This window comes from Alligator mississippiensis, chromosome 7, assembly GCF_030867095.1.
Source record: "Alligator mississippiensis isolate rAllMis1 chromosome 7, rAllMis1, whole genome shotgun sequence".
In the NCBI taxonomy this organism is placed as follows: domain Eukaryota; kingdom Metazoa; phylum Chordata; order Crocodylia; family Alligatoridae; genus Alligator; species Alligator mississippiensis.
The window spans coordinates 88,595,981-88,612,255 of NC_081830.1; the positions used below are offsets into that span (position 1 = coordinate 88,595,981).

At 51.3% G+C, this 16,275-nt stretch overlaps 1 protein-coding gene across 1 annotated transcript in view; it reads right to left on the minus strand.

Annotated features, from left to right (window-relative positions):
- Nucleotides 1-16,275, minus strand: part of ATP13A5 (ATPase 13A5) — a 49,186-nt gene that overhangs the window by 17,887 nt on the left and 15,024 nt on the right. Inside the window, exons 8-15 of the mRNA XM_059731270.1 lie at nucleotides 14,521-14,593; nucleotides 13,671-13,802; nucleotides 12,447-12,617; nucleotides 11,337-11,494; nucleotides 8,478-8,666; nucleotides 7,819-7,880; nucleotides 3,496-3,646; nucleotides 1,562-1,636 (exon numbers count right to left, since the gene is read on the minus strand). Coding sequence (XP_059587253.1) covers nucleotides 1,562-1,636; nucleotides 3,496-3,646; nucleotides 7,819-7,880; nucleotides 8,478-8,666; nucleotides 11,337-11,494; nucleotides 12,447-12,617; nucleotides 13,671-13,802; nucleotides 14,521-14,593 — 1,011 coding nt within the window. The remainder of the gene's footprint in view (nucleotides 1-1,561; nucleotides 1,637-3,495; nucleotides 3,647-7,818; nucleotides 7,881-8,477; nucleotides 8,667-11,336; nucleotides 11,495-12,446; nucleotides 12,618-13,670; nucleotides 13,803-14,520; nucleotides 14,594-16,275) is intronic.

Here is a 16,275-nt window from a genome sequence, read left to right on the forward strand (position 1 = left end):
ACGCAGGCCAGCCACCTCCAGAATATCCTCTAGTGATTCATTTTTAAATGTCTCAGAAGATGTGTCTTCCAGACACCGTTCTTAAGGAACCACTCCAGGGCCTACAGACCTCAAGGATGTCCTTGTATTCAGCCTATCGTCTCCCTGTTTTAACTTCTTTGGGTGTGTCCGGCCGAGTGTGCACATGCAGTATGTGGCACTGCAGGCCCGCACGTCGCACGCGCTACACTTGCAGGTGTTCCCTGTGCTGCTAATTTGCAGCATGAGGTTTTTTTTGACACTGGGAAATCCAAAAAAAACCACGCTAGAAAAAAGCGGGGCGGTGCACATGTTTTGGGTGGTGCACGCTATCACCCAGAGCCTGGCCGGTCAAAGCCATGCTCTGGCTGCCGGCCAGGCTCCCTGCTGCTGGATCCGCGCAGCTCGAGCCCGGGCAGGCTGCTGGCCCCAGCCTCCCCTACCCCATCCAGGGCAACATGCCACGTGCCAGAGCACGCGTGCACAGGCGCTCCCCATGGACAAATGGCGGCGTTCCTCGGGGTCAGCTGTTTGTTCCTGGGGAAACGGGCACGTGCTCGTCTGGACACACCCCTGGTATTTGTGCATGCAAAGCCGTTTGAGATCTTTGCAACAAAGAAAAGTGCCTGTTCCTCAACATACAGATATGGAAACTGAGGCACAGGGTGGCCAAGGAACGTGTTGTTCTAGGCATACCAGAAATTGGGAATTCAACCCAATTTTACTGACTCCCCCCCAGGACCATCTCCTCTTCCTCATCTCTTGGATGGTGCTTTGTCCATCTTTGTTCAATAGGCTTCAAGGACCAAACTGTGTCTTCCTACAGAGGAGCTCAGACTGATGACCAGAGCTGCCCGTGCCCATCTAGTTGGGGGAACTTGGGCATAGCAGTTTAATTGCTTTGTCTGTAATTTTAAAGCTTTCCACGAGGAGGTTTCTGCCCTCACCTTTTAGCATTTCTGTTTTCACAAGACTCTTCCCAAGAGAGCTGGAGAGGGAGGTGCGGGGAAAGCGTGCTGCTTCCAGCTCTGCCAGCAGCTGCTGTTGCAGCATCTCCTTCCCCAGCACTCTTGCTCTTTCCTCCGAGTCTTTTGTTCTCTCCCACATCTTTCATTTCTTGCCAGCACGGCTGCTTCTCTTCCTTCCTGCTGAACTCTCTCCCTGCTATATTTAATTTATCTTTCAGGAGAATGGAGCTGATCTAGTTCATAAGACTGGCTTAACGTTCATGCAGGGACTCTGGGGCAGAGCCTTGAGGTCCCTTCCAGCCCTGGGACTGATCCGGCGTGTCCCCCCCATCCTCCCTCCACATGCTCGCAGGCCAGTTGAGGGTGTTGGACTACTAATTCTTCCCAGGGCTGGCTTTCCCAGGGCCAGACTGTCCAAGGGACTCCTGGTAAGGTGCAAACGCAGCCCCGCAGACTGGTGCAGAGGCAACAGCCAGCTATATCCGCCAGTTCTCATCATGCTGGGGGTCAACGAATGGAGCACGCCAGGAGGGACATGAACGTGATCCTTTCTTTGTTAAGGACACCGGACTCACATTGCTAGCGTTTGGTCCTGGTTTAATAACGATGCACGAGTCTAGCCCTTCAGTGTCGCTTGGATCTTCCATCTCCTGCAAAGACCAAATAATCATCTATTAGGACATGGACAAGAAAGCATCAGCCCACACCTGCAGGCGGAGGTATCACCAGGGAGGGGCAACAGTCCAGGCTTCACTTCACCCTCCAGTTTCCACCAGTTCTTTTTTTACCTTCTTTGCACTTCTGAATCTGACTTTGCTGCAACACCCACAGCAATCCTTGCCTCTCGCTTTGTTGCGACAAATTTAGCTTTGCTGCCAGCAAGGATGATTTTTGAGGGGGAAAATGCACAAGACCCCAAACCCAGAAGATGGCTCCTCATTGGTTTAGTCTGATGCTTGCAAAATTACAAGTAGAAGTGGGATATTTCGGCTGCCCCAAAGCCGGCCCGGGGTGCTCAAACGTGACAGCTGAGGGTTCACATGTTTGTCACCAGCGTGAAACAAGTGAAAGGCAAGAGCCACTAGAGCGAGGCTGAATGAGGACAGAGCGAACACCCGGCAGATTTGCACGTTTAAGCTGAATTCATGCAGACAATGAAAGGGCTGGAGTTGCTGGCCTGTTTAAAGCCAATGAAGTAAATCTCTAGAACGAGAGGGGCTGGGTCCTTCCTGCTAGGAGGTCCCCACCTGCTGCAATCAGGTGAGCCCTCGATCGCACCCGGTCACAATTTTTTTGTCAGCAGCCTGGTATGTCAACACCTGCAGTCCAAAAGTGACACCCGTCTCTCCCATGTGCTGAACAAAAATATGAAATATTGCTATAAAAAGCAGCAGTAGGTGTGCTGTCACCACAACCCAAACTGCACCGAGCGCTCAGCTGAGGAGCTCGCCGGTTATTCTGAGCTGCCCGCCTGCGCTCTATGTCTGCTGGCTTCCCCGGGGGGCACAGCTGCTTGTGCCCCCTCCGAACGGGACCCCCACGTGCCCAGCTTCGTGGTCGATGCTGCTATACTGAGACTTCTTCACGGCATCCACAGCCAGGCTGGAGCAGGTGGCGGCGCTTGGGCAGCGGTCTGTGCTGCACAGGAACGGGGATGGGGACGTATTGCTGCTCCTGGAGCTGGGGGTGTTTCCCCACAAGACCCGAGTGCCCGGGTTTTGCACGCCATGGAGTGCAATGCAGCACGGAGCTGTACCAGTTTTGGTTATATTATCTTTTTTTTTACCCCAGCCTGGCTTTTTATCCCCAGGTATTTGTAAAGCAAAGATTAAAAGGGGCTGATAGCTGAGACGGGAATTCTTGTCCTGGTGGCTCTTAAGGCAAATACTGCTTGCTTTAATTTTAATGCATTTTTCAAGCTGCTTGAAAAGGCTCTTGCTAACGGCTGTTTCTGTGGTGTGCTAGTCTCACATGATGAAGCAATAATGTTAAACATGGCAATTATTCTGGTTTCTTGCGGGTGATTATTCTGACTATAAAGGGCAGTGAGGACTGGCCAAAGGAGTTAAGAGGGAGAGCAACATGGTTGTTCTTAATCTTGGTTACATTTGCATCTCATTGAACAGCAATATGGATGGCAACAGCAGAAATAAAACCTCCCCGGGGGAGTGAGCGCGTGTGCAAAGCCAGAGCAAGCAGGCTGAGGAAAGGGGCATGCACAGATCCACCTTGAGCCCTGGGATAGCTGCAAGCTTGTCCCACTGCAGACAAGGGGTGGGCCTGCAAAGTGATCCTGTCCTTTTGCCCTGTAATGTTCACTATTATGGTCGCAGCCTTGTGTCCTGGCCTGGCACACTGCACACTCGGAGGCTGCTGCAGGAGGCAAGACTGCAAACTCGCATGTGCTGTGGGCACCTGAGTCTTGCTAGCTATTTGAACTGCTGCCCGTGGGAGCTACTTGAAGCATTGGCAACCCATGTCCACGTGTTAGGAAGAAGAGGCATCTTACCCAGTTTGTGCCCTCAAACATTTTCAGGTCTAGTGGATCTCCTTGTATCTTCCCGTCCAAAAGAGCCAGGGAATGGCAGCTCGCCATGGCTCCGCAGACCGGTCCCCAGGGCAGAGGAGCGCCGGAGGTGAAGCTGTGCACGTTCTGGAAACTAATCAAAGCCAGAGGGTCAGTGTGCAATTCCTGCACGTGTGAATGCCTTTACACAGACTAGGGCAGGTGCTCAGCTCGTGCAAATGGATGGTGCTCGGCTGCCTCCGATGGAGTTGTGCCCTTGCACAGCAGCTGAGGACCCATGTCTCTGACCGCTGGACACACAGCCCCACTGTGTTCAATGAGCAGCGGTCAGCTGAGATGCAACGGGCAGGGAGCTCTGCACGTCCGCTGAACGCTGCCTGGTTTCTGAGCACGTAAGCCACCTCCGAGAGCACGGGGAATGGAGGCTGCAGTTAGGGCAGGGCCTTGGCTTCTTGCTTGACCGCTCCTGAGAGTTACTTAAAAAAAGAGATGAAAGAGCAGTGGCGAGAGAGGAGGCTTTCTCCAGCCTGCCATGTCTAATTGGGAACAATTTACTGTGGGGACTTCAAAGAAGTGCAATGAAGTGGCAGGGTGACAGTGCTGACTTCCTATTAAATGTGCATATGTGCGTGCGCACGCGCACACACACACACACACACACACACACACACACACACACACACACACGCTCTGCTTTCCCCCTGGAGTTACTGTTTACACCCATGCGAAGGGGTGTGAAACCCCCAAAGAGTGTGAGGGGGTGAAAAAGTCTGACTTGCTCGCACTTTCCAGCCCCTTGGTACCCGTGCAAGTGATGACACGAGGCGTAAGGCAGAGGATTATGCCCAAGCCCTGTTGACACGTGTGGCATGATGCACCTCTTGCTCACACCTGCAGGACACCGAGTTGCTGAAACAGTGGTGCAAGCCGGGTCCTGCACGCTGCTGGGTAATGACACCCGCTCCCTCCTCCTGACACAATGTGTGCCAGTTCGGGATGAGTGAAGGCTTTGCAGCTTGCGTGTCCCCTGCCATCTTGGTTTCTCTTCCCTTTCTTGTGGGCCCAGGACATGCTCCTACAGCATTAGAAGAAGCCAGTGACTGGTTGGCTTTGCATCTACCTACTAGTGTTGAACTAGTAGAAGACCCATCAAGTTTTAGATGTACTAAGAGAAATGTAAATAAGTCAATCTGAAGTTCAACAATGCAGCTGCTCGCATACAAAAGGATCCTTGCATTTCCAGATCTGCTACCAGTTCTGTATCAGACAACCTGAAGCCCTGCTGCAGTTGGTCAATTAAGTAATGAATGCTTGTGAAGCATTGAAAACTGATCCATCCTATACCACATATTGAAAAGAATGGCCAGAAAGCCTCTTAATTGCAGGGAGGGTGCTTGGGTTCGCCCACGTCTCGGAGCGTGGCTGTCTGGACACAAGTAGAGTGATCACGTGTGGCACGTTAGTGAGATGGGAGCGGGCAGGAGTACTTTGCACTGGGATGCTGGCAGGCCGTCAGCCCGGTTCCCTGCTAGGCAAGGTTTGGACATGCCTGCAATAGTCATCCTTCAATCCGGCACCTCCTGGTGCAGAAATGTCACGGAGAGCTCGTTCTGTTCCCGTGCTCGCAGGAGCGGACACCGAACTGCGGGGCGAAATCAAATGAAATGATCACGCCGTTACTCAGCGCTAGTTTGCTTTTGGTGGTTTGTGAACTTTCTGCTGAATGAAAGGCTCTCTCTGCTGTGAAAAGCACAATGGACTTCCATTAGTCGCTGGCCAGGAGCCAGGCAGAGATTGCATTACTTTCCTCTGATTTAGTCCTACTAGAAGAATCCTTTACTGGGCGACGCTTGTTAATTAATCTCTTCTCATTAATTTGCATCAGATAGTAATTTTCGCTCTGTCCTGTGGGGAGCTTATTATTAGGACTATAATTTTTCCCCTCTTGGCATGAATTCATTCTTTCATTCGTTATACACAATTATCTCTTCTGTGCCGAAGTACCTGGTCTGTTGGCAGTGATTGCTACCGGCAAGAGAGCTGATGTGGAGCGTGCGCTGTTCACACCCGCCGTGTCGGCTCAGCACCTAACCACTCCTCGCGTGTGTTTGGGCTGAACGTGGTATGCCTGATGCAACGTGGAGTTAGAAATGTCATCCCCACGGTTGGAAACAGCAAACGGGTGGGATTCCTCGTACAACCAACACGTTCCCACGTTTGCTGCCACCCGTCCGGACACTGGCAAGGGGATTCAAGGGGGGTCTGTCGTGGAGGCCTGGGGATCATGACAGCGGGTGGGTTTTAGGTCGTTCGGATGGTAAAGTATCACAGTAGAGATGATCTGGATGTTAACTCCCAGATTCATTGACTGTTGGTGAGGGATTGATATTATACTGTCATTGAAGCCAATGCCTGTTTCTACAATTAAATGCCTAGCTGAGGTGGGCACCCCATGTCCAACGCACTGAATGTCGCACAGAGCTGGTGCCCGCGCTGAGGAGCTTTCGGTCTAAACCAGTGGTTCTCAACCATTTTTAGACTCGAGCTGTGAGCAGATCCAGGATTTTGGGAAGGGATGTGCAGATGGTGCGGTGCATCATCACATGTAGCACAACCCCCACTGCAGAAAGAGAAAGACTGGAAGCCTGACTAGCAAGCAGGGGCCTGGAGCTAAATTACTCAATCTGAGACTGAAGCAAAAAAAAAAAAAAGGTGTATTGGAATATGCATTTAATTTGCTATGTCATATATATCATATGTTATATATAAAAATGCAAACAACTATGCAAAAATAATCCAAAGATGTTGTTTCATTAGTCCTGCAGTCATTACAGTTAACTGTACATCTTTTTCAGATTCAAAAACCAAAATCGAGCTTTCTGGAGCATCTGGGCAGTGCCTCCAATGCTTCGTAGACAGTGATTCCCCCACCTGAGCTAATGGTCACTTGGATTAATATTTGCACACCCGAGTCAGTGATTTTAGCTAGAGTTAAAAACTGGTCTGCAAGTCTGTGCATTGGGAGCTGCATTACTAGAAGCAGCTACCAGAGAGCAGCACTGCAGATATGAGGAGAGCTGGGGTCGTGGAACCAATAAAGGCCGTTTAAAAAGAAAGAGGGTTGTTAACACCTACGGAGCGAAGAGTTTAGAAGGAATCAAGCACGTTATAAGAAGCCATTAAGTCAATCGACTCCCTCATTGCTGCCTGAACAGAAGTGCTGCTGCCACCAGACCACCAAAAGCAAAATAGCTCTACGTAACGGCGTGATTATTTCACTTGATTTACACTTTGGATGGAATTAAAGTGGGGTGCAAATGCATCCCCCCAGTCCCCGTCTGACTCTAGGACTCCTTCATTAGACTCGAGCTGCCTCTCAGAAAATGCCAGATCTTTGTTTTCACTCATTTTTTTGACTACAGAGAAATGCTGGGGCAACTCTTCTATTGCAAACAACTCGGAAAGGCCACGCCAGGTTTGTGCCGCCCTGGATTCCTGTTTGAATTCTCTGGGTTTATCTTGGGAATCGCATTTGCACCTGTAACTGCACTAGTCTTGCAAGGCAGTCCACGGCATCCTCGAGAGGCCTTGAAGGAAGGACTTGGGTGCCTAAGACTCACCTCACTCAAGACCAAGGGTGTGATCCTCAGAGCCCCTGTCTGATCCCCTCAGCACCAGAGTTTCTCGGGGAAACCTCCCTAGGCCTCTCGCCTTCTGCTGCTGCATGCACAAGCGCTGCTGCGGTCTGGTCAGGGCTGAGCACCCCCGTGCCTGGCTCATGCCTAAACCTGGGTAGGATCCAGATCCGGTCTCCCCTGAGATGCAGAATCCCTGATGCATCTACAGGACTCAGCATGTCACCACCACTTCCATTGAAAGCTGCAGCAACCGGCCTCTCTCTTTGTGCTACAGCCTGCTGCTAACATCGCTCACCTGTGCTATCGGACCCTTGGGTTCAGGTCCCTCCTCTGCCTGGGGGGATCAAGCCTACCCCATGTCTCACCTGCCCAAAAGTGTATACTTCCCTCACTGCCAGGTGTTGGCTCTTCAGGGCTGGGGTGCTCCTCACTCCTCCCAAAGCTGCTCCCCTTTGCAATAACAGGATTCACTGAGCCAGAAAGAGGGGTCTGGCTCGCCCGCCCAGCGGCTCCGTGACTGGGCTGGGAGCAGGGAGGTCTGGGCTTTTATCTCCATTGCAAGAAGTGTCTATGCACTATCTCTCTTTATCCAAGTGAGCAGCTCCTAAATACAACCAACAAATACAATCCCAAAATACAGAGTACATTTGTAGACAAAAAGGCTTACCGGCTTCCTTCTGAAGGGATCACTCCCCATAGATCCAGACCGTCTTCTGTTAGCGTGCCAGTCTAGTTCAAATAAACATGGGATTACTTGGTTATATAAAGCTGCAGGGCCTGAGTCTGCCCCTTGACCCAGTGTAAATGAAACTGGGCTGAATTCGAGCGTTGTACGAGTGCAGAAATGGTGCAAGACAAGCCGTATCTTAAAAACAAGCAAAGCAGTGACTCCAAGGCTGAACGGTGTGCATCGGGGGCCCTCCGCCTCCAGCCCATCACCCAAATCTGACATGCGGAGCCATAGTATCTGGGTGTGGGACTCCCCCCAGGTCAGGAAATTTGGCCGTGAGGGAGTGGTGGAAATTAATACAACCATCCTCCCCTGCTGCCAAATCCCCACGCTCCAAACCCTGCACGGTTGCTTGGGGCCAAATTTATACATGGGCATGTGGCTGCCCCGTGCTGTGACGTGGCTGCGCCCACAGGATGCCCTGGAGCAGCTGGTGGTTCGGTGGGCAAGGCCTGGCGTAGGGCTTTCTGTGCGTGGAGGAAGCAGACCTAGTCTGATTCCCTGAGCATGCACGCAAGGAAGATGGTCCCAAATCCACAAAGAGGCGTTGCGTCCCTGGCTGACACGCTCGTTATGAGCCGCGCTGAGTTCCTTACTTTGTCAAAGCAAACCAGGTTGATCTGCCCGCATATGTTGATCCTCTGTGGGCTGATGCAGAAAATTTTCTTCTGCTTCAGCCTCCTCTGGGCATAAACAATGGCTGTTGTCAAAGCCGCCGGGATAGCGGGGGGCACGGGGACGGTGAGGAGGAGCAGAGCCATCGTTATCGTGTCCGATACAGATTGCTGAAACACAACGAGGGCGGGAAACGGTTAAGGGGAAGGCGTTTGATCCTAGTTAATAGAGAGATCATTGTGCTCTCGTAGTTGCTGGGCATAAGACCAATTATCAAGAAGGGATTTTATACCCTGACCCTGGCCAGGTCCCCTCCAGCCCCACGTCTCTGACTCAATGAAGCTTTCCAGACTTGAATCCCCCCTACGAAAATGCCAGCTCACAGGTTTCACTCTTTTTTTGACTACAGAAAAATGCTATAACAAATCTTCCATTGCAAAGACCTCTGGAAGGGCAGAGTGTTTGGGGGACTTTCAAAATCTCTGGGTTTGTCTTGAGGATTACGTTTGCACCCCTGCACCTCACGTTTTTTCAAGTCTTTGAAAAAATTATCAAGGCTCGCATTTGCGAGAGCCCGGCAGGACAAATTATGCTGAGGGGAAACCAGCACGGGTTCGTGGCAGGCAGATCGTGCCTGACCAACCTAGTCTCTTTCTATGACCAGGTTACGAAACGCCTGGACACAGGAGGAGGGGTGGATGTCGTATACTTAGACTTCAGGAAGGCCTTCGATACGGTATCCCACCCCATACTGGTGAACAAGTTAAGAGGCTGTGATGTGGATGACTACACAGTCCGGTGGGTGGAGAATTGGCTAGAGGGTCGCACCCAGAGAGTCGTGGTAGATGGGTCGGTCTCGACCTGGAAGGCTGTGGGCAGTGGGGTCCCACAGGGCTCGGTCCTTGGACCGATACTCTTTAATGTCTTCATCAGCGACTTGGACGAGGGAGTGAAGCGTACTCTGTCCAAGTTTGCAGATGACACAAAGCTATGGGGAGAAGTGGACACGCCGGAGGGCAGGGAACAGCTGCAAGCAGACCTGGACAGGTTGGACAAGTGGGCAGAAAACAACAGGATGCAGTTCAACAAGGAGAAATGCAAAGTGCTGCACCTAGGGAGGAAAAATGTCCAGCACACCTACAGCCTAGGGAATGACCTGCTGGGTGGCACGGAGGTGGAAAGGGATGTTGGAGTCCTAGTGGACTCCAAGATGAACATGAGCCGGCAGTGTGACGAAGCCATCAGAAAAGCCAATGGCACTTTATCGTGCATCAGCAGATGCATGACGAATAGGTCCAAGGAGGTGATACTTCCCCTCTATCGGGCGCTGGTCAGACCGCAGTTGGAGTACTGCGTGCAATTCTGGGCGCCGCACTTCAAGAGGGATGAGGATAACCTGGAGAGGGTCCAGAGAAGGGCCACTCGTATGGTCAAGGGCCTGCAGGCCAAGCCCTACGAGGAGAGACTAGAGAAACTGGACCTTTTCAGCCTCCGCAAGAGAAGGTTGAGGGGCGACCTTGTGGCTGCCTATAAGTTCATCACGGGGGCACAGAAGGGAATTGGTGAGGTTTTATTCACCAAGGCGCCCCCGGGGGTGACAAGAAACAATGGCCACAAGCTAGCAGAGAGCAGATTTAGACTGGACATTAGGAAGAACTTCTTCACAGTTCGAGTGGCCAAGGTCTGGAACGGGCTCCCAAGGGAGGTGGTGCTCTCCCCTACCCTGGGGGTCTTCAAGAGGAGGTTAGATGAGTATCTAGCTGGGGTCATCTAGACCCAGCACTCTTTCCTGCGTATGCAGGGGGTCGGACTCGATGATCTATTGAGGTCCCTTCCGACCCTAGCATCTATGAATCTATGAATCTCACAGGCCAGCCTGGCTGAGACTCCCTGCTCTCGGGTCTCATGGCCTGAAAAGCCTTGTCGAAATACTCCGCCGTTCCATAAGCCCTTGCTCCACCACTCAGTCATGGGGAGAGCATTGCTTTAGGGAAGGCACCCATATTTCCACCCCTCTTTTTATTTGCTAGGCTCTTTGTCACAAGACGGTGACCAAAATGCCCGTTCTTTCCACAACACCGCTCCCACAGCAGTCTCCGTAGTGACAGATGTACAATACTTCTTACAACGGTGCAAAAATTGAAGAAAATGGCTAAGTGCAATTAACTGTGACTGTTCGTTACGTGTGAGCCATGTGCTCATTAGGAGGTAGAGAAGCTTTTGTCCCTTCAGCACCAAAACACCTCCTCCTACCACTGGAATTACTGCAAAAGAGCAACTCCAGCTGCTTCCAGTGAAGAGCGGGGAGACCAAATGGAGTGAGCCACTGGAGAGAGAGACTTAGGATCACGATCCCAATGCAACAAGGAAAGTTTAGGTTAAATATTAAGAAAAAATCTCTCACTAGGAGGGTAGGTAGCACTGAACACCACCTCTGTGGGTGACCTGGACTCTCCATCCTTGGAGGTGTTGAAGACCCGGGTAGACAAAGCCTTGTCTGGGATGATGCAGTTGGGTCTGATCCTGCTTGGAACAGGGGTTGCACTAGATGTGACCTCCTGAGCTCCTTTCCACCCTCCTTTTCCATTATTTTAAGCATCACATATGCACTTCCTAGTGCTGAAAATCACTGCAGCACAATGGTTTTTTTTGTTCCTGGAGGAAGTCACCCTTTATTCAGTTTGTGATGCTCTGTTGTTTTCTCACTGGAAGTTAAAAACGTGACTAGAGGATGGTCCGTTAACTAAGTGAGCAGCAGAGGGAGGCTCTAAATGCTCCGTGTACTCGGCTTACCCTCTCCCGCGGGGAAGGGAACGTGTTACACCACCGTCCATACTGACCTTCCTGTATGCGTACACGCACACTGTGTAGATCAGGCCAAGTACGCCAATCACTGCAAGGCCTACAATGAACTTGAAGGCATCTCTGTAGAGTTTGAAGTTCACAGGCTTGGGGTACAGGATGGATCTCACCAGGTCACCTTTAGCTGTGTTGAATCCTACAGTAAGACAAGGGCCACACATGGCATGTGTTAGGCCGGGCAGAGCCTCTAGACAGCTTTTCCGCGGTGCGTGGCCAGCTCACGCAGGGAGAAATTCCCAGATCCGTGGGGAGGTTGTTGCTTATTGAGGATGGAGCTGGACTGGTCTCAGTGGGGGCAGATGACAGAAGGAGCAATGGGCTCAAGCTGCAGCAAGGGCAGTTGAGGTTGCCACCGTGGGAATAGGAGTTTTTTGGGCAAGGCTCATCGAGTTGTGGCTGCTGTCGCTCGGGTGCCCTGCGAGCCTCGTGCCGCGAGCATGGGCAGGCTGGCAAGCCCATTTCATCCAGCTCAGAGTGCAACGGGGAGGTTTCGAGCGCAAATTAACCTAATTAAACTCCAGCTACGGTTAACTTGTAATCTCTCGTCTTTCCAAATACCTGAGCTCTAACCCAGGCCTGGTTCAGAGACTGGCTGTTGTACAGCAACGCGAGTCTGCTTTATTGAAGCAGTTGCACCGGGTCCAACCCGAGCGTGAATGTAGTACAAGGGTATTTTCTCCTCCTCTCCATGCAGGGCTCTGTGGCACGTAGCGACTCACACCAGTATCTGCACAAGTAAAGTTATGCCTCTCTGGCTTCCCCAGTATAATTCAGGCAGTGTTAGATGTGCATGTGCAAAAGCCCGTGGACGGCCTGCCAAAGGTGTGTGCAACTCTATTCAAACCGGCCTTCTCTTGTAAGGCTGCCTTCTGGGAGGCCAGAGGCCCGTGACATGTGAACCTCTTCCCTCGGGAATCCACCTAGACCCACCAACATGTTTCTTGGCCTTCAGATGGAGGGGATCATTTTAGGCACCGTTCACCTGGGCCGGATATGAGCCATAGACATAGAAATAATTGCTTTAGCATCATGCCTTCTCCTAGCACAACACATGCACACACCCACAAAGTGCAATGCAAAATAAGTACCGGTCTGCAGCACCACGGCTCTCACGGGCCCTCTGCCGCTCGGCTTGGTTTGTATGACCTCGGTTCCGCAGAAGAGGACGTGTCTTCGGTAATCCTCCACACTGTGGGTTTTCCAGGGCATCGTGTTGTCCGCGTGGGGCAATGCTGTTTTAGTGACGGGAATGCTTTCGCCTAAACACCATTTGGGACAAATGCAGGGAGAATGCGCTTAGACACCTCTCGCGTGCTGCGCAGCCCCTCTCAGTGGCTTCCCGCTACTTCACCCCCCAATTCTTGCCGTCTACAGCAAGACTTTTAAACAAATAATAATAATTAAAAGGGAGCTAGAAGAGTGGGGGCCAATGCTTTTGGCAGGCACGTCGCTGGGTAAACCCAGCCGCCTCCCCCATGTTGCTCTCATCCCTTTTGCTCTGCTCTCTGCTGCCTGCCCTGCCTGCCGCTGCTCTTCATCCTCCGGCGTGGATTTGCTCCATGCCACCCAGAGAAGCGACGGTATGGTACCCCGAGTGAAAACCATTAGTAGCTGTGGTTGTACCCTCAGGGCACATCAGACACCCCCGAGCAACTCTCCATCTAAAGCAGCGGTTCGCAACCTTTTTTTGGACTCGAGGCACCGCTCATAGGCACGCCTCCATCGCTTTTGTGAACAAAGCGGCACCCATTGCAAAAAGGAGTGTGTATAGGACAGTGCTGCCGGCCTTGCGGAGGGATGGGGCGCTGGCGGTGGGGATTGTCCATGCGGGGACACGCCTGAGCCTGCGCTTATCTGCTTCTCTCCTTGCACCTTTGGGCACCCTTCAAAGGATCTGCTGGCACCCCAGGGTGCCTCTGTACCCTGGCTGAGAGTCGCTGCTTTAAAGGCTTGAGTCAAACTTTGTCTTTAGTTTGTGTCTGTGAGAGACATTGCCCTCTGCTGTCCACATGCAGGTGTCATTGCCTGTGCATTAAGGAAAAAACCCATCTTTCAATGTATTTGCACCATGGTTGTGTTTTCTGTTCCTGAGACAGCATTAATCAGACTTGTTTTCATTTTTAATAAGAAACTGGCTTGCACTACACAAGGGAAATGATCCAAAGCCCCTCTCAGGGAGACTTTGAATTACTCTAGTTATAGCAAACCCGCGGTCTGCAATCAGAACGGATAGAAACGTGCCTGCAAAGACGGACAGAAACAGAGGAGAGAGCTTCGCGGAGACAACGGGGAATCCAAACCCAGGGCTGTACCTGTGAGCATGCCTTCATTTACAATACAGCCTCCATCGATCAGGACGGCATCACATGGCAAAGAGAGCTTCTTTCCTTCTAAAACAAGAACGTCTCCGGGGACTAAAAGGTGAGACTCCAGAGTTTTGCAACCTAGAGTCAAACCAAATGAAGTGAGCTTTCACTTATACCCAGCGAGGAGCGATAGAAATGTTTTAAGGCAAACTTTCTCCAAACACCTTCTCTGCACGACTGCATGGTTTTCAGACTCATTCTTGCAGACTGGGACAAGACTAAAAGAAGTCGCTTGTCTACCTGCCAACCTCCAAGTGATGTTCTGGGGCTTAATTAGGTACTTTCTATAAGGTGTTTTGAACAAGAAAATCTATCTAAGGGCCTGGCAGTCGGGACTCGTAATAGAGATGATATCTTATATTAGACCAACAAGATTTTTGCAAAATATTTCTTTCTAAGGTCCTGAAGTTCTTGCGTCTTAAACGACTCTCACAGCCCTGGTGTCTGAGCCCCTCGCGATTTCTAACACACGGGCTCTCTCACAAGTGCCTTGGAGGTAGGGCGTGGGATTCACCCTGCATCAGAGATGCCTAAGGTCCCAGAGGCAGACCGTAGCCAAACGGGAAACTAAACCCAGGTTTCTAAAGCCCCACAGCTGGCATCCTAGACGGTGCATCATGCCGTTATTTTGTCCAAGTTGACCTTCACCCTGAAACAAATTTCTGGGGGTTGTCTGCTCATGAGTTCAGAGAAGTCTCCTGCGGAAGTCGGAGAGAGCTGTGCAATTCCCGGGGCCGTTCGACCCCTCGCGCGATGAGAAGAACAGGGGAAAGATGCCGAGCTGGACATGGCTCACCTTCATCTTTTGTGCACGCTTTCACCTGGACTCGGTTGTGCTCCTCCACCAGGTTGTGCAGCTTGACGGATTGCTGTTGACCAGGAAGCAAATGAACTGTTGAAATACTCGTGCGCGTGTTAAGGAACGCATGATAATTCAGCGACTGGGATAAGCTTTCTAGTTCAGACATTGAACTTAGTTGCATTAGTAGTGGTAGGATTCATTACTGCTGGTGCTTTCGTTACCACCAAGGGAGTCTGTTCAGAGTATTTGCCTGGGTCTGAACAGGCTGAACAGTATGTGGCAGATCTCGCCTCTTATACCTTTTGTAAATCTGTTGACTTCAATCGATTTATCTCCTGCTTTACAGCAGTGTAAGGAAACATGCAGTCTCTCTCTCTCTTTTTGTAATGACATTTCCAATCCTTTTTAACAGTGATATTTTTTTTTTTTTTCCCCTGCACTGATCCACATTTATCCTTACCAGAAGGATGGAATAAAACTTGAGTTATAATTATTCACTGATTACCGAGATTACCATTGCAAAAACAAAACCCAGGCAAAGAAACAGCAGAGCTTACAACATTTGATTTTAGCTAGTGGTTTCTGCGTGTCATGTTTAATCCCATTTTAGAAATCTGCATATCCCGAGCTGTACAGTGAGGTGAAGTGCCACACGCTGACTGGCCTGCATCATTGCACAGGGACGCAGAGGGCATGTGTCATCTGAATTGCAAAATGTAATCCCAGGCGTGGACTTCTTCAAAGCCTTGTTATGAAGATAACAAACCAGTTGGAAGAGTACTGGGAAGCTCCAAGCACTGTCATTCTTGTGCCAAAAACACTACCCAGGCAGGAGCCTTGCCCAAGAAAACTGAAGAGGCCGTTCTTTCCACATTCGTTATGGGCTGATAACCCAGATGATTACGCTGATTAAAAAGCCAGGTCTCTTAAAGGGACAGGCGGACACGTTTGGTTGGGCTGTGTCTGCACGACAGACGCCTGCCCGCAAAGGTCTGTTGACCACGGCACAAAAGTATGTGATGGTTAGCCATCACGGCGGTGCGGGCAAACCCTCGCGCTCTCCCGTTGCTGGTCTCGGGAGAGGGTGGAGCAGGAGTGGCAGGAGCTAGAGGTGCCAGCCCAGCTGGGCCGGGAAAGGACTATTGCTTTCCCATGGTTTACACCACGGCTCTTTTCATAGGTTTCATAGATTTCATAGACATTAGGGCCGGAAGGGACCTCGGAAGATCATCGAGTCCAGCCCCCCGCCCAAAGGGCAGGAAGTCAGCTGGGGTCATAGGATCCCAGCAAGATAAGCATCCAGTTTCATCTCGAAGGTGTTCAATGAAGGCGCTTGAACAACCTCCGGCGGCAGGCTGTTCCAGACCTTGGGGGCTCTGACAGTAAAGAAATTCTTCCTTATGTCCAGCCTGAAACGATCTTGTAGCAGTTTGTGACCATTCGACCTCGTCATCCCTTGGGGCGCTCTGGTGAACAAACCTTCCCCCAGATACTGGTGGTCACCCCTGATAGACTTGTAGGTGGCCATCAGATCACCCCTGAGCCTGCGCTTTTCCAGGCTAAAGAGCCCCAGGGCTCTCAGCCTGTCATCGTAGGGTCTGCTTCCCTGACCTCTGATCATGCGCGTGGCTCTTCTCTGGACTTTCTCAAGCTTCTCCACATCCTTTTTGAATTGTGGAGCCCAGAACTGGACGCAGTACTCCAGCTGCAGCCTCACCAAGGTTGAGTACAGGGGGAGAATGACGTCCA